General features: G+C 41.8%; 1 protein-coding gene across 1 annotated transcript; it reads right to left on the bottom strand.

The window, feature by feature from the left end:
• Positions 1–783: 783 nt before the first annotated feature.
• On the bottom strand, positions 784–20,942 carry si:ch211-79m20.1 (uncharacterized). Its single transcript, XM_022216907.2, has 7 exons — positions 20,053–20,942; positions 10,444–10,546; positions 8,210–8,275; positions 7,889–8,085; positions 5,697–6,825; positions 3,951–4,086; positions 784–1,846 (listed from the first exon to the last, which is right to left on the bottom strand). The coding sequence occupies exons 1-6, from the start codon at positions 20,122–20,124 to the stop codon at positions 3,959–3,961; spliced, it is 1,695 nt and encodes a 564-aa protein (XP_022072599.1). The 5' UTR covers positions 20,125–20,942; the 3' UTR covers positions 784–1,846; positions 3,951–3,958.
• Between the last annotated feature and the right edge of the window lie 4,182 nt (positions 20,943–25,124).

The following is a 25,124-nucleotide window of genomic DNA, read 5'->3' as shown; positions in this document are numbered from 1 at the left end:
AATGCACTTCACAGGTTTGGGTTTTTATGTGCGTAACAGTGACATTGATTTACAGTCAGTCTTCACGGCAAATTTGCCACATGCAGGCAATCTTGAAGTGTGTGTTTATGTACCTCGAGGCCTGGCAAAGAACACACTGACTCATCATTCTTACAGAAGAGAATCTGCTGACCAAATTAGCTTTGCAGGGGAAACCCCGTTACACAACAGAATGACATTTAAACTGCCTCTCTTTCTTAAATCATCTCAGTGACAGGTCTCTGCCTTACTGTCTCTGCTTCCAGATTTCCTCTGGAGTTTAGTTTTATACTTTCTTTCACGATGCATATTCCCATTTTACATTCTTGCGTCCCGTCTGTGTGTCTCTTCGGTGATGTTTCAGCTCCCTCCACCTCTAACTGGATCTTCGCCCTCTCGCACTCCCTCTCCCTGTCTGTCGTTCATCTTCTAGCCATTCCTGGACTGACACCCCCCCCCCCCCCCCCCCCCCCCCGTCTCTCTTTCACCATACGATACTTCTCTGTTGACATGTCCGACCACGAGTTGCTATAGCAACCAGACATTTCTGCTGACCCCCGGCTTGCTTTGCGTGACAGAGCTGCAGAACGTGCAGTCGTAGGGCAAAGATTAGCAGATGAGTCGACTTGCACGGCAAACAAGTGCATGTACACAGCTGCACACACAATTTAAACATACTTCCACTTATGCATGCATTTAATACCAATTTCTACATATGTACATGCATGCACAGTCAAATGCAAACAGAGCTCAGCAAACAAAATATTCCTTGAACATTTTTATTTTATATTAAAAATAACATTCATTACAGTAACAGTTGTACAACCAATAATTATAATCTGGAACATGTCGGCAACAATAATTACACTTGAGAACCAGAGGAGTTCAAATCCTCCTTTTTTTTTAATAAGTTAAGAAATAAAGTTTTTCTTTTTCCCCTGGGAATCATTTTCTAAAAGCATTTATACAATACAGTGTTGGCTATAACTGGCTCACAGCAATCTCTAAAAGCCAGGTCTTTTAAGACTTGCTTTAATGTGGATATTCATAGCGTGTTATCTAAGCAGGCATTTAGTTGTTATTCCATTCCATTTTGATCTGGCAGTAGTACAAAATGAGCAGGTTATCGATATTTTCCAGTACGTTTAGCTACAGTACATGGTAGAGCACTTCTCTAAAGTCAGTGTAGTATGATCAGTGTATGGCTACTCCAGTGTTAGCTAATGTTAGATTTTCAGACATTTTAGGATAACAGTAATGTTTGGCATTGAGGCTTGAGCTGCACTCTTCAGTTTCCAATTATCATCCCAGTGTAGAAATCCAGTTCTCCACGTTTCCAGTTTCAACTTGAGCTCCACATTCAGCCCCAAACACTGACTTCTATGTCCACGCTACAGTCATGTTTTCCGTTGGCTGAACAATTAGCTCAAAGTCAAAAGTGTGAAAGTAGCCAATCAATGGCTGCAAACTGCAAGAAGAGGCCACCAGTCCAGCTTTCTCTCATCATCTGTTACTCTTCCATTAATCCACGTTGATGGAGTGTGGAGTTCAAACAAATGAAATCCAGTGTTTAGTGTGACAAATATCCTCCAGTCTGAGGAGTTCATAAGATTGCACTTCTGTTAGATCCATAACGCTGGATGCTCTGTGGCATCTTTGGAGCAGGAAAGGTGACTTTCTGTAAAGCTGTCCATTGAAAACAGCAGCACTGTCCTCCACCTCAGTTCCATTCACAGAGTCCCATGTTTAACAATCTCATTCTTCTTGTCTCCATATTCCTTTGGAGCAATGCTTTTGGCCAGAATCTTTTGGTTAGCTTCACCACTTCCTGTTAGAGAAAGAGAGATCCATAAGTTAACCATATTCAGTTTCAGTTTTTGTCTTTTGTTGACATACACACGTGGACAAAATTGTTGGTACCCCTCAGTTAAAGAAGGAAAAACCCACAATTCTCACTGAAATCACTTGAAACTCACAAAAGTAACAATAAATAAAACTTTATTGAAAATTAAATAATCAAAAACAGCCATTACTTTTGAATTGTTGATTAACATAATTATTTAAAAAAACAAACTAATGAAACAGGCCTGGACAAAAATGATGGTACCTCTATAAAAGATTGAAAACTATTTGACCAGAGTGACATGATTAACTCAGGTGTGTCATTTAATTGACATCACAGGTGTTTCCAAACTCATAATCAGTCAGTCTGCCTATTTAAAGGGAGACAAGTAGTCACCCTGCTGTTTGGTGAAAAGGTGTGTACCACACTGAACATGGACAACAGAAAGCGAAGGAGAGAATTGTCCCAGGACATCCGAAAAAAAATTATAGACAAACATCTTAAAGGTAAAGGCTATAAGACCATCTCTAAACAGCTTGAAGTTCCTGTGACAACAGTGGCTCAGATTATTCAGAAGTTCAAGACCCACGGGACAGTAGCCAACCTCCCTGGATGTGGCCGCAAGAGGAAAATTGATGACAAATTGAAGAGACGGATCGTTGGAATTGTATCCAAAGAGCCCAGAGCAACCTCCAAAGGAATTAAAGGTGAACTCCAAGGCCAAGGTACATCAGTGTCAGATCGCACCATTCGTCGTTGTTTGAGCCAAAGTGGACTTCATGGGAGACGACCGAGGAGGACACCACTGCTGAAAAAAACTCATAAAAAAGCGAGACTGGAATTTGCAAAAATGCATGTTGACAAGCCACAAAGCTTCTGGGAGAATGTCCTTTGGACAGATGAGACCAAACTGGAGCTTTTTGGTAAGGCACATCAACTCTGTGTTCATAGACTCAAAAACCAAGCATACGAAGAAAAGAACACTGTCCCTACGGTGAAACATGGAGGAGGCTCAGTAATGTTTTGGGGCTGCTTTGCTGCATCTGGCACAGGGTGTCTTGAAAGTGTGCAAGGTACGATGAAATCTGAAGACTATCAAGGCATTCTGGAGAGAAATGTGCTGCCTAGTGTCAGAAAGCTTGGTCTCAGTCGCAGGTCATGGGTCTTCCAACAGGACAACGATCCAAAACACGCAGCCAAAAACACCCAAGAATGGCTGAGAGAAAAGCGTTGGACTATTCTAAAGTGGCCTTCTATGAGCCCAGATCTGAATCCCATTGAACATATGTGGAAGGAGCTGAAACATGCCATTTGGAGAAGACACCCATCAAACCTGAGACAACTGGAGCTGTTTGCTCATGAGGAGTGGGCCAAAATACCTGTTGACAGCTGCAGAACGCTCATTGACAAATACAGAAATCGTTTAATTGCAGTGATTGCCTCAAAAGGTTGTGCAACAAAATATTAAGTTATGGGTACCATCATTTTTGTCCAGCCCTATTTCATTAGTTTGTTTTTTTAAAATAATTATGTTAATCAACAATTCAAAAGTGATGGCTGATTTTGATTATTTAATTTTCAATAAATTTTATTTATTGTTACTTTTGTGAGTTTCAAGTGATTTCAGTGAGAATTGTGGGTTTTTCCTTCTTTAACTGAGGGGTACCAACAATTTTGTCCACGTGTGTATATGATTTACAGTAAATGTATAGCTCTTTTTAACGTAGATCTCATTTACGGTCACACTTTTTTTTTTGAAAACATTTTAATTGGAATCTTATGTTGTAAAAAATAAAGAGATAATTCTATAAAACATCAATCTGAACTCATCCTTGGCTTTACGCATTCGGGAAGCAAGAAGGAATATCCAAAAACCATTATTCATTGTAGAAAACCGTGATTATTTATTTATTATAATGATAGAATGACAGAGATTCCATTGGTGCTCCTTCAGCTGGCAGGAATTCAAGGATCAAAAATGACTTTTGCACAAACAATTCTAACTTTCATCTTAATGTTGAACAATGTCCTTCAGTCACTGGGTCACCTCTCCCCTTACCCTCCTGGCATCCTGAATCCTTCCACTCACCTCCAGCTCTACATGATCATGGCTCTCATGGCTGCTTTGCTGATGCGTTTGCGATGTTTTCTCCTGCGGCGTGGCGAAGCAGGTCGGAACGGGGCCTGACGGGCTGATGCCGACACGGGAGCCACAGTGGAGACGGCTGCAGGAGACGAGACGGAGCGCCAAAGAAATCAGTCACTTATTCTCAAGCTGCAATCACAGTCTTTTTTGAACAACTTTCCACATGACTCAAATCTCTCCTAAATGTAGGCTGACATCCGAAAATTATCTAAAAATGAAGACGTATATAAATACAGCAGAATTGAAATTTAATCTGCTTAACATTAATTTATCCCCATGTAAAACTTTCACTGTTATGCCGTCAAAGGATTCAACTTTGGAACGGTCAAATGATACAATACACTGAATGCATTTATCTTTCCAGACTGTGACACAAGTTTTGTGAAAGGAAGAAGTTGTCTGAACTTCTGAAATGATTGATTTTAGTGTATTGTTTCATATTTAAATCGCATTAACATGCTGAAATATTGCAACTTTGAAATGTAGAGAGAAACAGCAAATTGTAATGTTTGATATCAGAACTAAACAGTGGATGACCACAAACTGACAGGAAACAGAAAAGGTAAAATTAACAAGCTGAACAATGCGTAATATTGTGAACAAATAGTAAAGGAGCTGAGCACGAACAATGGTTTCACCAGTCGTATACATTGTGAAGTGGAGAATAAATACTGGGTGTGGGACTTCTGTCGTGGCTCCAACTGTACCCTGAAGGGCACCTGATAACCTTGACGCCTGTTTAACAAAGCCTGTGGCTGCTTGAGGGTTTGAGTCAAACTTGAGGCTGAGGGAAGTTGGGCGCTCTGACTGCAGAGCTCTCATGGGGGCTGAGGAAGAATGGCAGGACACATGTGGCCATGTGGTTTAGTCATACATGTACACTGAGCCGCTTCCTGCATGGGAAACACGCACTGATTCTTTCGTACAGTATCAGCTAAAATTATAACACATGGTCAGAGCCATTAAGTGTAGTGGATGTTGTAGTATTGTGTCCTGCTGTACGTACTGTATCAGCATCCAGTGCTGTTCAATTCTACAAGCTGCTCTTTGTGGACTTAAAAAAAAACAGATCTGCATTGTGCATGGTGTCAAAGATCTCTCATTTGTTTATATATGTATGTAATATTTTAACAGAGGACACGACTTACTGAAGTATTTCTATCGGAAGCAATCCCGGTTGAAATTACAGGCCTGTTTTACAGTTGTTCACCTTTAAGAGTTATACAGTAGCAGCAGCTGTTGGAAGTTATTTGAAAAACCTGTTAGCCAACTTTAGAGTGATCGTGACTTACAGGTCTTTGCTAAGTCTTAAATTTATTACTATACTTTACTTTTTCCCCATCCTTAATTTTAGTGGTGAAAATCCCCTTTTATGGATGTTATCTTAAATAAGTTCCATTTATAATTGCCATTTTTGGATGTTGATCTGTTTGTATATTGTGTATTTATTTAGTTTTAGAATTCGCCAAAAAGGATATTAAAACACGGGTTGGCTTATTTCATAACCATGCTGAACTCTCAGCAATGCATTATTGTCATGGATGCTTTTTGATACAAACCAACTCGAATAAGCCGCTTTTATCTAAGTAATGTCACAGCCTGAATGCTTCTTTTTAAATACGCGCTCTGAAGTGTCCACCTTTAAATCACCTCTCATCACACACACATTCTCACACATTCTTACTGCACCTGTTGGCTTTAGTCTTTGCTGAGGATGATGTGGATGAAGGAGAGTCGGTTTCTCCGGTTCCCTCTGTACCATCTCCAGAAGTTTCTGTCTCCTCTCCTCCTCTGTGAAACGACCATCCTCACTGGTCACTTTAGAGTCTTTTTCCTTCCCCTGATTGGCCGGCTCAGCCCCTGCCGAGTCCCCGCTATTGGCCGACCCACTTTCCTCCCTCACATTCCCTTCTTTTTGACTGGCCGTTGCAGTCTCAGTCTGTTTGTGATGTGTGACCTCTGTATTTTTTCGGCCGGTCACTGAGTCTCTCTGAGCGGTGGGTAGAGGGGTGGGGATTTCTGCTAATGTGGACGGTTGGGTTGGGCTGACAGGTGGGGAGGCGCTGTCAGATTGGGCAGCGTTGAGTCGATACTGTGTCCTCAGCTCTTGGTCCTCTGCCCCTCCGTGGTTGTGCTGTTGTGGATAATGCGGCTGATGATGATACTGATACTGCTGCCTCTGCTGATGCTGCAACAGCTGCTGCTGCCTCTGTGTGTGATCCGGATGATGCACTTCGCCCCCACTGTTTGACACGTGCACACCAGTCTCCTCTCTGCTCCCGTCATACCCGCTGCCATGCCCCACCTGCTGTGTAGTTCCCATGACACTGTGTTCTGCCCTCGCTTCAGACGGCCAGCTGCCGACCGACCCGAGCATCCCGGTGATCGTCTGGTGCGCCCCCGCCTGCACCTGCGTGGGCGCCTGATGCACCCTGGGCTGCGTCCAGTGCACAAGCTGGGTGTAGCTGCCCTGCTGCCACTGCCTCGCCACCGGCTCACGCTCCTCAGGATGGAAATGCTGCTGGTTGTGCTTCAGGTCGTCGTGGCGATGGAGGTCAGCCTTGGAGGAGTGAGTCTTGGGTGGAGCAGGGTGAACGGGTCGGGGGAGGTGGGAGGAGAGGGGAGGCTGCTGCGGTGGAGGTGGAGGAGGATTGGGGTAGCTCTGGGTGGAGGAGCGAGGGACGGGAACAGACGAGGAGGAAGAAGAAGACGAAGAGGTGGATGAGTGCGTCTGGCACCTGCAGGTGACGTGGTCTTCCACTGAGATGATGGCTTTGTCGTAGTGGGCTTTCTTGTTTATGTACTGGATCTTTATCACCTGGAAAAAACGGTAGTGACGAGAAAACACATTAGCATTTAAAATAGTGTAATTACTCAATAAAAAGCTGGTACAGACAGGAAGTGAAATCAAACAGAAGCTATGAAAACAGATCCTCCAACGTGCTGTTTTTTAGGTCTCTGTATAGTGTACTACATGTGCAATGAGGTGTGTTTTTCAACAAGGAGCAAAGGATCTGTTTGTTGTCAGCAATTTCAAACAAGCTAATAATTCCGTGTAATTTGGTGACTTGCTGCCAAAACTTTTCCCTCTCTATGCTCCAAAGAAAGAAATGTTGACTAACCTGTTCTGCATTTGAAATCACAACGTCAACTCATGTCACTTGGAGCAATTAAATCTGAATTATAGCCTCACAGCCCAACTGGCTGATGTGTTATTCTTTTAATAAAGGTATCTCACTGGCATCAATACATCTCAGTCACTTCTTTATAACTTTTTTTTAAATTACATTTTGCACAAAATCTGGAATGCACTCATTGAAACTGCTACTTTGATCAGATGTTAAATGTCATTCCAGGGTTACTGTTCATTTATAAAGCTGGAGTCACCAGGAAGCAGTTGGCCTACTTCGGTTCACCGATAACAAATCCACCTATGGGCTACAGAGTAATTACCAATTATATTTCATTATCCACTTCCTGGAGTGCTCTTCTTCCAAGAGGAGCAAATATTTTCAATCTGCACTGGTTGCTTGACAACTGTCTTAGCCATTAGATGGATTAAAAGGTGAACTGATATTTTACAATTAGATTTTTCCATGAAATAAGCTCAGAGTTAGCTGATGAGCTTTAGAGACGTTGGTGGATAAATTCTGTTAAGAACCAAGCATGCTGTTTCCACTGTTTCTAGTTTTTGTGCTAATTGACTGATTGTAGCTTCATATTTACCATGCCGGAAATGTAAGACTGTAAACAACCCAAATGGAGGATTGGTATTACTTAAAGTGAATTGCCAATTTCAATGTGACAGCATGCACTGCCACGTGGAAGAACTTCAGGTGTTGTATCTAAATGTTGAAATCATGCTTGCATGAAGTGTGTACCTGCAGGTATCTGCTGGAGGTGACTGTGGGGACACACTGCAGCAGCCTGGTGTTGCAGCAGCCCGAACATCGCTGCACCTCCACGCACGGCGGCCACAGCAGGAAGTTGGCGTTTCGGCGGTCCAACATTGATCTCGTTACTTCCATCACCTCTGTTCGAACCTTACAGGCCGCCTGCTGGGCCGGCTGTGCCTCCACTGTTGGGAGAGAAGAAAGACGAAAATGAATGTCTTGTGAGAAAGCAGTTTATTATAAAGGTAGAAGTAGAAACAAACTGATAGAAAAAGAGGCAAAAATAGGAGGGAATGCAAGTAGACCTACCAAGACTTCTAATGTATCGACCATGGGTGTGGTTTGTGAGAATGTCATGCTCGTCCTCTTCTTCTTCTAAAAAAGAAAGGAGGGGAGATTGTAAGGGTGAGATCCAATACAGTCAATGTAACGTTTTCCAGATTTTATCTGAAATCTGGGCACCACTGAACAAGCACTTCTAGACGCAACACCAATCTGTAAAACATGTGAGGCCGTTGGGGCAGTTTTTAGCCAAGCTCATTGTTCACTGCACAAAGGAAGCCATTTTTTTCCTCCCGCTAAGACAATTAGGCTATTTTCTACCACAATTTGTCTCGCCGCTGTCAAGAATACTGTTCAGTAGAGATATGAGTTGTTAAATATAGCTCATGCATGGATCTGTGAGTGCGTTTGCACTCTCACATATGTCGTCATTTCATACTGTAGCCCCTTAGTCCTAATTATATCCCTGGTGTAGATTGCTTGTGGTCACTGTGTATGTGTGTGTGTGCAGCACACAGATGCACAAGGTGTTATTTGGTTGCCTGGTAGCCTTAATTAACTGCCTGGTGCAGAAAGAGGACAGTATCGTGTTGTTCTCGTTCTAATTTTATCTGTGCATTTATGTGTGTCTAAATGTTTTGCAGGACGGATTCTTTTCTTCCTTTTATCGTTCATTAATTTTGTCAAATCCACTTGGCCAGTAAGAACCTGCACAGCTAGTTCTGCTGATGCTGACGTAAATGCAACTAACAGGAAATCCTGCATGTGTACTTTTTGTGCTCATGTGTAGTAAACAAGACCAAGTAAATATATTTATACAATGATAAAGTGAAAAAAAGACTTGGTTAATTAAAGAGAAAATAGCAGCTCTGTAAGACTGGGCTTTGACACAGCAGTGCTTTGGACTAAACATGCGGAGATTCCCACAATGCAAATACTAACATCAAACTACCTTCATGTCATATTGAGGATACTGTAAATCTTTCCCTTTATTTCCTTTACCTCTCATGCATTAGCGCAGTATTGGCAGGTATAATGTTTGACATGTTCACCACATGGATTTGCTCATTCGCACTAATCGTAAAGCATAGGTGAATCTGACGGGAAAGTCATTAGTTTTGCAGGTATTTTGAAAAATTGAAATTTTGACCTGATTATGACACTAAATGAAAATTGAGGAATCATCAAAGACATTGCAATTTATCCTGAGGGCTGATGAACAAATGAGTGATCTGTACAAAGTGTCATGGGTATTCATGCTCTAGGCAGTTGTGAGGATAAAACCTCAAATATAAACCCAGTGGTGAAGCTAGAGAAACAAAAAACTCAGGGGATCACCAAAGTCATTAGGATTCATCCTCTGGGCATCATGAATGTCTGTGTAAAAATCCATGAAGATTCATGACATAGTAGCTGTAATATTTCAGCTTGGACTAAAGTTGTGAACCAGCACTGTCATCCACAGAGGCAGCCATGCCACCAATTTAAGACAACAAGCAACAACTTCTACCTACAGAGCAGGGCCCTGTGAGAAAAACACAACAACTACAAAAAGATCCATAAAAGGAATCAATCATATACTTCCTCAACTCAGACCCTAGACAAAATTGCTAAAAGTCTTATTTTTTTAAAGTTTATTCTAGATAAAAACATACACTTTGAGTCACTTCCCCGTGACCTGTTTCTGAGCATCCTTCCCTCTGCTGGTTCCTCTCTGTGGTCGCTGTTATGTCACTGTGTTATTTATGCATTATGGAATGATCAAAGAGCTGTCTATTAATATATGTAAGTGTGACTTGGTTCCTCTGAAGGATAAGATTATAATAAATTTTTTAATCAGCCGCCGATCTGCGTGCAGATGTATGCGCCCACGAGTTTGTTTGGACTTTGTTTGGCAGTGGGAAGGGTGGCTTTTGTCTGTCACACAGCCATTATTCAAAACAGGGTGAGGAATCCAGAGCAGGAGAACAATGCAATGACCTTGTACCGAAGATTTCTCTCTCTCTGGTTCAGTTTGTCCAACGCACAAGGTCGCTGCTACTCTCTCCCCGAGTCTCTAATCAGGCTGCTCCATCCCTCCTGCAGCTGTCTTTGGTAAATATTGCTTTAGCGTGGTGCCTGGCATGTACGCTGATATTCTCTCTTACTGCATTCCACTTTCTTCAGGGCTCTGTAGACACACCCACATGCAAGCCTCCTCCACGTCTGTGTTATTAGTGTCTGTACGTGTGTGTGCACGTGTTAGCGGTGGTCATTAGTACCTATTGCGTTGGTCTCCTGCTGCAGCAGCAGCTTCAGGTCGTCCACGGAGGAGATGGGAGAGTTCCTCACCAGGTCGACCAGTGATGCAGGGAGCGGGTCGCCCTGTGGAGACAGACAACAGACAGCTGTAATGCACTAGTCTGCAACAACGTTTACTGTGAAGTACGCTACAAAACCTTCGGGTGTGATTCCAGTGAGCTGAATCTGTAGCCGTGTCTCAGTCCAAGGGCTGAATTCACCTAAATCTGCATTTTTTTCCCACCTCTTGCTTTGGTCGTATTCATCTTTGTTGCCACTCAGAAGGTAACACTTGTTGGACTATCAGGCATGTTATGCTAAGTAGCATCGCTTGAGGCAGTTTATCGGACTTCATACAGCTCCCTGTGAAGCGACAAAAAGCTTTAACATGTTCAAGTGTATTCCCTATGATCTGTAAACACACTGATGTGTAAATTCAGTGGAGTTCCCCTTTAAGGCGATTTCAGTCACTAGGTTTTTGGTCTATTAGGGAATATCAGCCCCTGAAAACCTTTACACACATCTGAATAATCGAAACACTACTGTTTCTTCTTCTTCATTAGAAGTGTATACATTGTTTGTTGCAGACCACAGGAAAATTAACACTGCCTTGCTTTCACTGATCTGGTAAAACTTGTGTATCACTACTGTAAGCTTGTCTCAGTTGGTCTGTGGTGTTGAAACTTTGTTGTCCATTTGAGGGCTTAACATGCATTCAAACTGCTTCTCTTTACAAGGCGAACTGTCTGGCTTGGGACGGAAATGCATGGCGGACCCTGAACTGTGACACAGTTATTATTTCGCACAGCGGCAGGGAGGAGTCTCTTTGTAGAGGAAAGAATGTATTTGTTGGGAAATAACACTTGTGTGCACCACATATATACAAAGTAACACACGAGCTTCCTGTGTTGTTTTGTTGATCAAGATTGTCGGTTAATTTTCTTCATCATGGGGATTGCATTGAAATAGACCTTTAGTATCTGCATAACTAGAGGGAATTATTTATCTTTGCAAGGTTTTCTAAAGTTCATCTAGTTTGAACCAATCTTAAAAATCAAGAGAACGTGCAAGAGAGCAAACAGAGACAAAGGACAAAGAGAAAGACATACAAGGAAACAGACAAAAAGGGGCTGCTGTACAATATCTGAGTCCTTGATCTCCAGTCAAAACTTGCTCCAGTTTCACTTCCTTTTTCAAATGAAGTGTTGGTTGTGATTGGTGTTTGTTGCTGCTGTTGTCACTCTCTCCCTGTCTGTTTACCCACAAACACCACTGTTGCTCCCGATGCGATGCAGGAAATTAGCCTCTCTCTCCCCTCTCTTTCTCTTTATCTCACCATTTTTGTTCTTGCACGTCATTTGCAGTTCATTATCTTCACTCATGCCTCAGCAGTAACGCTTCAAGAAAAAAGTTGATGCTTTCTCAAAGTTACTCTTCCAAAGATTTGGAGGGAAACAAGTTGTGAAGCTTTGGAGACATTCATGTTCTAAAACACGAACTTTGAAATGTAAAATAATATTTAACAAGGTTACGTAAGTAATTTAATCATCACTCAAGAAAAGTGAAGGAATGTGATGTTTTAATGAACTTTTAATGAATGGCATTGCAGGAATTCATTTCAGATTCAGCGTGGCTGTTTATACGGACAGACTCCAGCGGTTTCTTTATCGAGATCAAAGACAGATGACTCAGAAGTCTGTGGCACATTTTGCTTTGCTTGGCTGTAACTCGATACTATCTCACAGCAGTTGGAGCAACATTTGATACAGTCACATGCCAGAAAGATACCAAAACAAATTAATCAGGGTTGTGAATGAGGGAATAACTCTCAGAGAGAAAGGAGGCAAGATGAGATGTTAATCTTCTCACTTTGATAATAATGTAGAATTTATGACAATGGACATAATATGTTAACATTAGCTTCAGTACGTGTTTCCCCAGTAAATATGTAGAAAAAGATCACTCCCCAAAAATGAGGAAAAAGCAAGTCTTAATCTTGCAGCTAGACAGATGATTTTGTACATGCAAATGCAGAATGATTTCCTGTAGTTCTATTTTGTGATGTTCTAACACTGCTGTTTGTCTTGTAATCTTTGTCCTGTGGTCATGTGGACGTTATTCATGGACACACGAATGTCCCCAAGCTGGAGATGTTCCAAATGATTCCAAGAAAAGAAAAAAATCTTACTGATAAGGTTTTATTTTCTACCTTGGAACATTGCGCTCTGTTGGTGGCATGATTTGGCTGGATGGTAAATCTTGTTTTAATCTTCCCAATTCAACCCTGTAAAGAAAATCCAAAAAAAAAAAAACCTACCACCACCAACTTTAACTCAACCTCACTTCTTCTAACTTTCCAGTCCAGTCCATACTTCAATCCCTCGTGACACGATAAGACCAAACCCATTGAATGTTTGTCTCACTGTTTCAGGGTAAGGAGGGTATGTTGTACGAAACCCAAAATCTTTGCAAAAAGAGAATACAAAGCACAATATTTAAAGAGTTGTTACTGCTGTTTGAAATTATTTTACATCCTACACTGAATAACTGCATTTTTTGCCATAAAATCAATAAAACAACTGTCTCATGATGATAAAGGAATTATGAGAATTTGTAATAAAGTGTCTTGATTAGTCAGATTTGCAACTTAAGACACATAGTCCCATTTGATGTTACATATCCCGAAATATATCCTGAAAGTATATCACATGAGCAGTATACTGTGCCACACAGTCCAATTGTTCTTATATTGGTGGTCAGAGATAGCCTAGCCGCGCTAGACCCAGGTCTGAAGATACAAGGATCTAGGAACTCTCGACAGGGAGGGAGGCGGGCTAAAAGGTTGTCTTTCAAATAACTCTGCAGCAATTGGGTAGGTATACAACCAATCAGCGCAACGAATAGGCTGACGTAGTTCCTAGAGCGCCGGAAATCAGAGGATGCGGGAGTTCGGTGAAGCCTTATTTATCTTTCTTATCTTATCCTTTGTTTGTCTTTCAAGTTGAATTTTAGCTTCAAATCTTTAAGGGCTGTGGCCAAAGCCGAATCGAAAGATAACTGTTTATTGTGCGCAGCCATCTTCTCGTCTATCCTTGTTTCTATGTTGTTTCCGGTTGTTTCTGTCAGAATCGTCGCGCCTCTGTCGTCACTTAGTTACGCCCACCTTCTGACTCTACACTTCATGGTGATTCGTCGGCCAGTTTTAGGAGCATCCAACCTTGAGGCTTACCGAGGGCAACTAGACCGACCCTGGCAGAGAATTAAATTTGTTGCCATGGGTTGTCTAGCGCGGCTAGGCTAGGTCAGAGATGTAGACAAGTCAAAACCCTGGTGGAAAAAGACCACCAAGCATTGACATGGATTTTTCAAAAGTGGTTAAATGGTGAAATAAGGATTGTTTATAGTGTATTTTAAATTTGTCCATTTTGGAATTATTTCCGTAAAGATTAGCCCTGCCTTCAAGTCCATCCTTATATATAGAATCTCTGGTTGTCTGAAATGTTCCTCATAACTTCATTTCCCCATCCAGCTTTATCCTCCCTCTTCCCCCTCTGTCTGCTTTGTGGGCGGCGATGGCTCAGGACACCTGGATGACTTTCACGAGCCATTGGCTGACCTAGTTAAGCAAACACACAAACACACACACACACACGCACGCACGCACACACTCGCCCACTCTTTTCCCGTTGACATACAGATGCTTAACCACTTAACTGTCCGCCCAATTTGTCCAGAGAGCCTCACACACACACTCACATGGAGAGTGTTTTCACTCAGCAGCAAGCTATCATTACTGTCCCAGTGCTAATCACAAACACACAACCACACACACGAACACACACACACACACACACACACACACACACACACACACACACACACACACACACACACACACACACACACACACATTACAGAGTGGAACACAGACAGGAAATAGTTCCTCACATGGGCAAACAAGAAACGGCTGGTTAAAAAAGGAGCAGAATTGGACAACAGGCTAATAACCGTGGTTTGTGCAGAGGCCTTAAGTTCCTCATTTGCTATCTAAGACACGCACACACACACACACATTAATGCAGACAAAAACAGCCCTCTCTTGTTGCTTTTTCCTCTTTGTGAGGCCTGTAAATGCCTCTGCCCGGCGTTGTTATGGAAATCTTGGCATTTTTCATATCTTACACTGCGTGAGAGCGTGTAGCTCAGCTTAGGGGTCAGAAAGACTGTCTAGTAGGATGTCATGATCTACAAGCAGGTCATACACACATTCATGAAAAACACACACACAGCATAGGGCCTTGGAGGAAGCCTGGAAGGCAACGAGATTGTATGGAATGTTTGAGGAGAAAGGTGAAGTGTAATGGAATGTAATTATGGGGCCGGCTGGCTGCACACACACACACACACACACAGACACACACACACACACACACACACACGCAATCAAACAGACTCGGCAACAAGAAAAAGTAAATACACACAAAAAGCAGAGAATCTGCGCGTGTGACGAGTGACTCATAATCACACCATGGTGTCACAACACATGCCTTGTTTTATCAAAGGTATAGCAGGTTGCCAATTTGCTGCTGCAAAAAACTCAATAGACTCGCAGAGCTCAGTGGGTTCCCTCACACCCACACACACAAATACACACAACAGGACAACTGAGAGCCACCCTCCCACCCCCGGCTGCAATGATGAGGCTGACGGATGGAAAGACGGCAGAGAAAGAAGAGCAGAGGGGAGGAGTTCAGCTGAAAATAATGAGAAGCAGGACCGAACAAAGTGATTGCAAATGCAGTGTCAGTTCTGATTTAAGCCTTGATTGGACTCCCTTGCGAGCGTGGACACAGACAGCTGCGGACGTGCATACGGACATGTCGTTGCTGTTATTGTATTACTTTCTAGGCTGTTTGGAGTCCACTTTGAGGACTCGGTTCCAGACATGCACAGCACACTGGCATCAACATATTGCACACATGCACACTACCGCACTTGTATTGTAGTCGCCTCACGGACATCTACAGTGGGGTCCAAATGGACTCTCTTGGGCAGATGACAAGTGCACCTCATGTGGACCCGTGTGGAAGCAGAAAGTACAACACTGACCTGATGGTCTGTGTGCACAGAGGCATTTTAAGATGCAAGGGTTTGCACTGCTTCCCAGCACTGGACACTTGATAGTCGTACAACTACGTACGGTTTATAGCTGAAGGTTTCTTTAACAGGAAACCGATACAAGTTACACCCTCCTACAGTTGTGAAAACATTAGCTGCACCTGACTGGATCAATGCTTCACTCGTATGAGGTCTGATCCTTGATTTAAGTGGCACCAACATGGCTGCTCATTTGGAAACTTTCTGTAATGTTAGCTCACCAAAACTGTGTTTCTGAAGACTTTTGAGGTGAGAAATTAAGCCACGCAGCTGTTGAATCCGTCTACATTTTAGATCAACAATGGTTATTTTATTTTAAAAGTTTTTCCAAAGTTTGAAAAAAAGTCTTAACTTTATGCAAATGAGAAGTAGCCAACACGATGACCCATCTTTCCAAACGCAAAGCACCGCTACAAGAATGAGCATTTACATAGACACAAACATAGAAACAATGGGCCCTGTGGAGCTCGTATCATTGCAAGGCAGTAAACTTTGTGTTTGCACAGTGTGGAATAAGTCAATTTAACAAAAGCTCTAAAAACTTAATAGTGTTCTGCTACAGAGGCATTATGGCTGTATGAAGTTGCACAGTGACCATCACACTAAAGATGAAGTGATTGATCCGTTAGCTAGCTAGCTAGCCAGCCACTGACTGGTCATTTAAGTCAACTGTTGAGCAAGAATGCTAAAACACTTGTCAATTCCTGTTTCTTCTTTCTGGTCTGCTGCTTGTCTTTGTCTTGGGAATATCTTTGGGTTTCAGATTGATATTTAAGCAAAATTAGCAATTTGAGGAGAATAACTTGGGCTTTAGGAAACTTTAAAACTTTAAGTAAAAAGGCATTTTTAATCAATTATGGAAGTAACGGCGCTATACAGCACAAATACCAGTGTTATGACAAGAAGATGAAGATTTGTAAAATAGGTCAGGATGCTGCTTTGTTGTATTTGAGGTCTTGTCATCCTATGCAAACATTCAAAGTGACTGAAATTTCAAAACAGGCAAAATGGCACCATGTGCTTTTAGTGAATAGTAGGCTAGCTGATACCATTAGCTCAAAGGAAAAGCATTCCAGCTCCTGAGAAAGCACGGAGGCATCACTGGAGGGCTTTTAATGTGAAACACTGGCGGGCACAAAAATTCAGTATTTTAGCCTGTGGAGGTGTCACACTGTTCAATCAAAGTTGGGCTAAATTCAGTGTATATTTGCAAAGTTTTCCATGCTTTCTTCAAACAGAATACTATTATGATTACATAGCATCATAGACAGCAGAAAATAAATCAGGATTTGTGTTTATTCTAACATTAATTTTAACTTTGCAACACTATTTGCAGGATGTCCCACCACAGCCAGTAATATGCATGGCTTCATCGTGGATTGTCACCATTGCAATGTCTAAAAAGTATACACAAATTGCATCTTTTCTCTCCTTCTGCAGCTCTCTAATTTTCAGACCTGTTTTAGGCATAATTGTGATCCTCAAATCCATCATTTCTTCTATCATTTAATATTTTTCCTATCAATAAACTGTCCAGTGGACTCACTGACCAGATTTTTCCTCAGAAACTGCACCACGCCAGGCTTACAAGGCTACAAATACTCTTATGTGCCACTGCGCTTTTTCTATCTGACACACTCTGCACGCTCAGAGGCAAAAACCCCTCTACATCACACACACAAAAACACAAGCACATATGTCCACTAACACATGCGCAGCTACACCCAGCCATGCATCCAGATGTGTGCACACACAAATACACACACACTGCTACACGGCACACAAAGTCCATGAAATCCCTGGCAGATTAGTTGTTGTTCTTATGTAAAATGGATCAAGCCACCGGGCAGCAGCAAATCATCCCAGCTCGCCTGCAGAGACAATAGTCAGACAACAACTTGTTCAAAAGCCACCAATCAGCAGTTGTGATTTGAACAGCACACGATGAAAGAATTGAGGTCTGACCTGATGTGTGAGTGCTTTTGTGTATTTGACTCCAGTATCATTTAAGTGGATTTAAAACAGAATCATAACAGCTCCCAGTGTGTGCGCATTCATGCTTGTGCGTGCATCCAGCAACATATTGTATAAGCAGCGAGGTTTGACTGGATTACACACAACAGCTGTTTCAAAATGATTTTTTTTCTCGTACACTATGACGGTCGCACTTATTAAATCAACCTCAGTGAAGTTTCTGTTTCACGACTTTCCAGAATAATCTGAGTGTGTTATACTGTGACATTATTCTGAGCTAAGACCGTCAAAGATGACTCCATTTTTGCCATGAGTGGACTCAACATTGTGCAGGTTGAGGATCAAGGTGTACCTGATGCTCCCCCACTCAGGTCACATGGCAGGTTAGCATTCATTTAAACACAGAAAGATGTCAGACATCCACAGTGAGGCCTTAAGCTGCAGCTAGAGTCATCATGTGCTTGACATTGAGCATGCTAATGGCTATGCTGATCATCCTACAAACCAAAGGGTCACAAGTTTAACTTTTGTGCCAGCGAGCATCCACCCAGTGACCAGAGTCCCAGATGCTGAGCCTCTTCAGCTGCAGCTCACTGTCACTGAGCACTGCAGAATGTTAGCGGCATCGCAACGAGGACTCTGTCGGTTCCAGTAGTGTCAGGAAGAGATACTGTGAGATTACTATGTATGTGGTAAAAAAAAAAAAAAAAGAAGTAGAACAAATGTGCCAAAGACAAAACCAAACCAAAAAGTCCACTAAGGTTCTGCCCACATTCACCTCAAATGTTCAGATGACAAAGCAAGAAAGTGTAACACAAATGAAACCTCTAAAATAAAGTAGTTTGACTGTGGTGGATAGTTCAGTTGTAGTAATTGTGACACTCTAGAGGCCACAGTTCTTTTTAGCACTTCATCTAAGCTTAATCACATCATTGCTGAAACTTAACTAGACTTTAATCATAGAGGTGGCATATTAAACAGTGCTGATATGGGTGCTTGCTACACCCATATGACCATTCAGCTAGCAACAATGTTTTCTGTTATTTAAAAGTGTAGCTTGTTTTTTTTTTTATTAGAGGTCATCTGATAGCTCATCCACATGACAGAGACGTGTTGGAGGTGACCGAATGAGGGTGTGAAAGTAGAACATGTGAGACATTTGTGAACCGTCTCGTAGGAAAAAGTCCCAAAATTTTGTGTGTTCAACATTCATGTTAATATGAGGTGCTCAAGCGACATAACTCACTGGTGCATATGACCTGCTATCACGTATATTACAGTAGTCATCATCATTTTTGTCAATTTAAGCCCTTCAGCTCGTGTAGATGTGCTGTCCCTCTTATTTTCTTGAGGTATATTTATGTCAACAGGTGTCTGAGGGAAACATGGGCATGAATAATGGAATTGCACAAATTGCACTTGAAGAATCCACCCCAGAGAGAAATGATTTGAGCAGTGCGGCGACAACAGGACCACGGTGTTCTGGTGTAACGATGAAAACAGCTGTGTTCCTGGATGGATTTTGGCTGCGGTTTTGTACCATCGTTTAACTCCTGCTGCTGGAACACCAGCCAAGGCCCAGCCTCACCCTCTCTCCCTCTCTCTGTGACATTATGACTCCTCCTTGCAACACTTGAGGAGAATCACAGTCATGTAACAAGAAGATGAACGGCAGTGAGAAACAGATACCACACATGGCGCAGAGGGAAAACTGGATAGACTGGTGCTCACACGTACTCACATGTAGACACAATTAATGCATTTTCCCTTCTTTGTGCGTTGCACTTGAGCAGCAGGTACAAGAAACATTCAGCCCACAGTTTGCAGAATAACCTCAGGGGACTGTGTATGTCAAACACTCCGCTTTAGTGGAAGAAAGTCTCACCAGTCAAGATGCGACATATTTAAGTTACATCATGAACACAGTCTTTTTCTGTTACATGCACTGAAATTCAATCGTTGCAGAGATTCCTCTGTTGTTCTCAGGTTAGATCTGAGGCAGGATACATGCAGAGAGAGAGAGAGACATCCTCACCTCCCTATCAAAGCCATTTAGATGGTAATGGACCCAAACTAACGATCTTTTGTCTTTCTTTTTCAGTCTGTCTCTCACACAGACTGACATCTTTTTTTCCAACTAAACCAAGGATGTAGTGGAGGTACAAAGAACCTTATTTTTCTCCAAACAGTGTTGGCAGATATTAAAATAAAGAAAACTAACAAAACTTATGTTAGAATATAAACAGCTTAATCTGATATTAACATTATTTTCAATTCTTGATTTTCTTATATTGATTAAAACAGTTGTACCAACTCTTACACCATGAATGCATTCATCATAAAATCAGTACTTCACAGACAGCCAGTGGTACTACTATTACGCCTTCTTAACCCATGTCTGCTGGTTTTCCTTCACCGACCAGAGGTCATATGTTTACCGGCACATCTCCGGGTCTTACCTCAGCGCTGCCGAGCCGCAGATGGGCCGCTAAAAGCGCAGCCAGCAGCAGCAGCAGGACCCAGGACCTCATGTTGCCGCCCAGCCTGTGGAGCCGCAAGCGACCGGCTGGGCATTTAGCACCTCGGCGTCCAATCCCCCGGCTGCACCGAGCCTTGTCCCGGTTGTCGTGCGCTGGCCGCTGGTGCAAAGCACGCACTGTTAAATATCCCAAATGTGTCACTGCCTAAAAGCGCCGCTTGTCCAAATGTTTGCTCACGGTGACTCACGCGAAGGCGAGACGTCTGACTCTGTCCATGCCGCTGTTTGAAAACTCACTAAAGGAGACGTCAAGGGTAGCCTACAGTGGGACAAGTGCGTAATGCACGGTGTTATAATACACGACTATTGCAGTCTCACGGTTCCTCCGATATCAGCATGCAATTCAAGAGACACTCCTAATAAATTTCTCCAAATACGTAATTAAAAATGTTGGTCCGCATGTGCCAAAGTGTTTTCCAGACAGAAATCCAGTCAAAAATAGTCAGATTATAAACTCCAGATCCAAACGCGCAGTTAAATGCAACTACTGTGCAGCTTTGTTGTCCTTACATCTCCAAATGTCCGTGCGTAAAAGTTGGTTCACCTTGGAACGGTGCTGCGTGCGTAATTCTCTGGACTCTCCAGTGCAAAAAAAAAGAAGTCAGATTATTCTCATCCCTGCGCGATTCGTGTCACTGCAAAAAGCGTCTAATCTAAGTGTCTTTCTCTTTAGAAGCGGCTCCGTGTGTATTTCACTGCCGTCTCTTTTCCCCTCCGGTGGTCGCTCGTTCATCCGTTGGATCAGGTTCTCCTCGCCCCTCGCGCCTCTCCTCTCTGGTTGCGCCTTCAGTGCTGAGCAGCTTTTCCTAATAGAAGCAGGGCCTCCCTCCTTAAGTTTTATCCATCAAGCTCCGCAGACAAAGATAGAGTGCTTCCTGAAACGGAACGCTTTTGCTTTCAAAATAAAACCAAGTAAAGGGCATTAAAACGCTACAAACCTGACATCTCCATGTGGAAACTGTTTTTTTAAACAGCACCAACAGGACAAAACATTACTGATTGTTCTAATAAAGGATGAATACACCAGATAGCATAATTTTAAGTCTTTTGCAGAAATGAAATAGTTTTGTAAATAAAATACAACTCACATCTTGTCCAGACCTGATTAATGAATAAAATAGCCGTTCTAGATTTTTTTTAAGGCCTTTTAAGTTGAAGCTACAATATTTCATGACTATGATTTTCTTTAGGGACATTTTGATTACAAATCAACTATAGCATGTTGATATTATATATAAACGTGCACTAATGAAATTGTCATTTATCACAGATTATTTTAAAACACATCATGTTGCTTTTTATATTTGCTGTGCAACAGGACAGTGATATTATTGTCAGTATATGTAGTATGTACTGTAGGCACGTTATCATTTTATTTTGAAAGTTCCTGAATGGAAGTTAACGTACTCATACGGCTGACATGACAGTGGTCCTCAAGTTTGCACCCCTGGTCTTCTCCCCTTGAAGGCAGGTCTTTCCACCTCCTTATTGGGTGTAAGGAAACCTAAGCCTCCATGGGTGCTTTTAAAGGGAAAATTTGAAGGTGTGATTATCAATAGTATTAATCCACACCTGTTTTCTTTCAAATGATCATACCTACATTTACTTTTGTATGCTTTATATGATTTAAACATAACTCATCAGTAGCTAATGAAATGTACATTTAGTTATTTTGTTGGTCTATTTATTTACAGACATTAAAGAAACAAAGCATAGCAGCTGATGATTTTTTTTTTACTGGCATTAGAATCCAGGATTTTACTTTTGGAGATGCCTCTGAATATGCAGGAAAGACAAATGTGATATCTAGTGGGTAATTATAAACTGACATTGTCATGGCATTTCCACCTTGAAACTGTGGCGTACCAATGGAAATCTCAAAACCATCAGACTTCATACGTAGCAAAACCTAAGAAACCAATCCTGTCCACTTGTAAGCCGAGGCTTTCTCTGCCGTTGATCTTCTTCAGAACCGGGCATGTATTAGGGCAAGAATTACGTAGAGCTGCACATTCTAGAGGAAGCAGTGGTGTAGAGTTATATCTTAGTCATTTAAAGGCAGGAAAGGATTATTTTGATGGAAAAAAGGTACAAAATATCTGCCTTTAATATGCAGTAATGAGTTTTTAGAGGTTAAATTAACAAACAATAGATGAGTTTGGGAGGAATATTAAGAATTTTCGAGGCATGACGGATGTGAAAACACATTTGTCTGTTTTTGTCCCTTCAATGTAAAATGGAGAAAAGTGTATTACATCATCAGCAGATTCAGCTTTTTTTGTTAAGTTGTGAGTCAGAGCTGAAGCAAATGGTTTTAACTGCAAGCATTTGTTGTAATCTGCTTGGATTATTGTTTGGATTGAAAGGCGGAGGATGGCAAATGGGGAAAAAACAGAGAGAACCAGAAAGTTTGGACAATCCCATGATCGCATTTCCAAATCATTTTAGCGCACTGAAGGACCATCCTGCTGCTTCAGCTGATCAGACAGATCGTCTTTAAAAACACATAATGGTGCCGCAGCTGATCGGATAATATTTAATTTAGTATTTGTTTTCAACGTGACCTCAACAAAGCTCAAATGTTGTCCTTTGCAGGGAATTTTAGAGCAAATATGCAACTCGGGATGCTTTGTGCTCTACTAACCACTGCTGATAAAGTGTGTTTTCAGTGTGATAACCAGCTGACACACACATCACAACAAGCTGATCGTGATCACATTTTCTTATCATGAAGGGAGTAAATATTGTAAGCAAACAACACTCATCTACGATCCCCAGATAGACACTTAAAAGTACTGATGGCATTAACTAAGATATACTTGACTTCTGAAACATGCAGCATTATCGCCGTCCCTCAAGTGAAAAACCACACATATTAATCTGGGGAACAGACACGAGACACATTTCCTACCTCTTTAGTTTTTGTCTCTGTTTATCTCCTTGGCTGGCCTGTAAAGTCGCGTCCTGCTCCGCGGACAAGTTTCATCAATATGTTTTGTTGTGAACTGAGAAGATCTCTGACTAGAAGATAAATGTGCTCTCATTTCCAGAGTAGATGGCAAGTGTTTTCCAGGAAGCTCGGCGTTTCGTTGAGGGGTCACGGCTGAATGGGTCGCCGTGGAAGCTGGGGGTCACGGTAGATTCTTCCTCTCTGCTGAGGGAAGACAGAGGAAGCAGGCTGTCCTGTAGAGCTATTCCTGGACTATGTGCACACTCACACACACACACACACACACACAAATATCCACCAGTGTAAATGCTGACCTTTTACCTTCATCAGCCTACAGAGTGACTGGCAGACTGAGGGGACTCGCTGCTGTCACTGACAGGATGAAGAACGACCCCTCAACCCAGCAGTGACCGCAGCGCACATGTACAGTATGTGTGTGTGTGACGACTTGAAAGCATATCAGGTTTACAGTGTTAGTTGCCATCGGTCCTCCTGGAATTCCTGGTATGTCATAGAGGAAGGAGATGTAGCCTACCATGCACATGTGCGTGTGTTTGAGCAGGTGAAATAATGTGGAACTTATCCACAGCTTGCACAGCTGTCCCTGACACTGGAAGTCACAGGTGTGTGATGGTAGCCTCTATTTCTGGGTCATCGCAAAGCCAGGGGTGGCACAAACACAAATGCAGCATCATTTTCGTGCAATAATTAATACTAAGCAAAACAAATCAAAGCAAAAAAACATCAGTTTTTGGACTGGAATACAAAGCACATCTCTTGAGTGAGTCAATAAATAAAGCAAATCCACTCTTTGGTGGATTTGTGGATAATTAGGAGCGTATGAACATTATTTGGTGTTGCATTTGGTTAATTTTGAGGGAATTAATCTATTTCAGACATGACTTACATGAACAATGCTTTTATTGCAAGTAGAGCTTTTGTTGGGCTTTACATTTCTCTGTAAACACTGCAGTAAGAACACCAATCAAATTTACACAAGGATTTGTTTTGATTACTTAGTTGCCTTTCTTTGGTGCTGTTGTTGTTACAGAAGGGTGTGTATATTTACTAATGTGTTGTAGAAAAAATCAATATCAATACTGACAGGTTTCGTTTGATTGGCTACATCCTGTCAAAACATTTATGCACAAAATAGCTCCACTGTTATCCACAAACTGTTAAATAAATGCACTTATTAAAAAGTTGTGACAGACTCAAAAAAAAAAAAGTCCAAAAAAACAACATTTCCCAAAGCTCAACTCAGCAAGCTTTCCATAGACTTTTTCATGCTTGATAATCACCAGCTTCAGGTTTAAATGTATTCTGGTGGAGCCAAACTCTCATAACTTCATGGCGTCAGTTTCTCAGGTTTTCTTAAGAGCGCTTAATTTGGCAAAATTTTAAATGCTATCACAGTTTTAAAAGGTGAGCTACATAAAAATACACACACTTTGCAATTGTCATGAATGTGTTAATTTGTTCCAGAGACTGGAAACCTTTATGTACCAGTTCATAAACATGTTTATTCCTGCTGTAAAGTTAAACGTTTTAACGTAAGGTCTATGGGGATTGAATCACCAGCCCCAAGTGGACATAAGAGGAACTGTAGTTTTTGCCACTTCTACATTAGCTTCAACTTTGCAGCACCACTTGTTAAAAACTAAATTTATTTTTACTGTACAAAATTCTGACTTAAATCAAAGGCAGGATAAATAAAATGTTGCCCGACAGTTCTAGCTTCAGTATTTGGCATCCGTCTGCCACTCTGGCATTTCCCTTTGACCCTAACCAAATCCTCCTCTAAACCTTAAGAACATCTCATAGTCCTTGAACAAGTCAGCATGGATGAGTAAACCTGTGTTGTGTGTGCACATGGCTGTTGGGAGTGTATGACTAATTCTCTCTGACACATTTGCTGACTGATTACATGCATTTAGATGGATAATTGTGTTCAGACTCACGGAATTTTACAAGACTAAAAAAAGCTCTTTCTGACCAGACAATAGAAAAGATCAAAGGAGGTTTCAGACACATTTTTAAAG

The sequence above is a fragment of the Acanthochromis polyacanthus genome, chromosome 3, assembly GCF_021347895.1.
Source record: "Acanthochromis polyacanthus isolate Apoly-LR-REF ecotype Palm Island chromosome 3, KAUST_Apoly_ChrSc, whole genome shotgun sequence".
Taxonomy (NCBI): Eukaryota; Metazoa; Chordata; class Actinopteri; family Pomacentridae; genus Acanthochromis; species Acanthochromis polyacanthus.
This window is presented reverse-complemented; position numbering and strand designations above follow the sequence as displayed.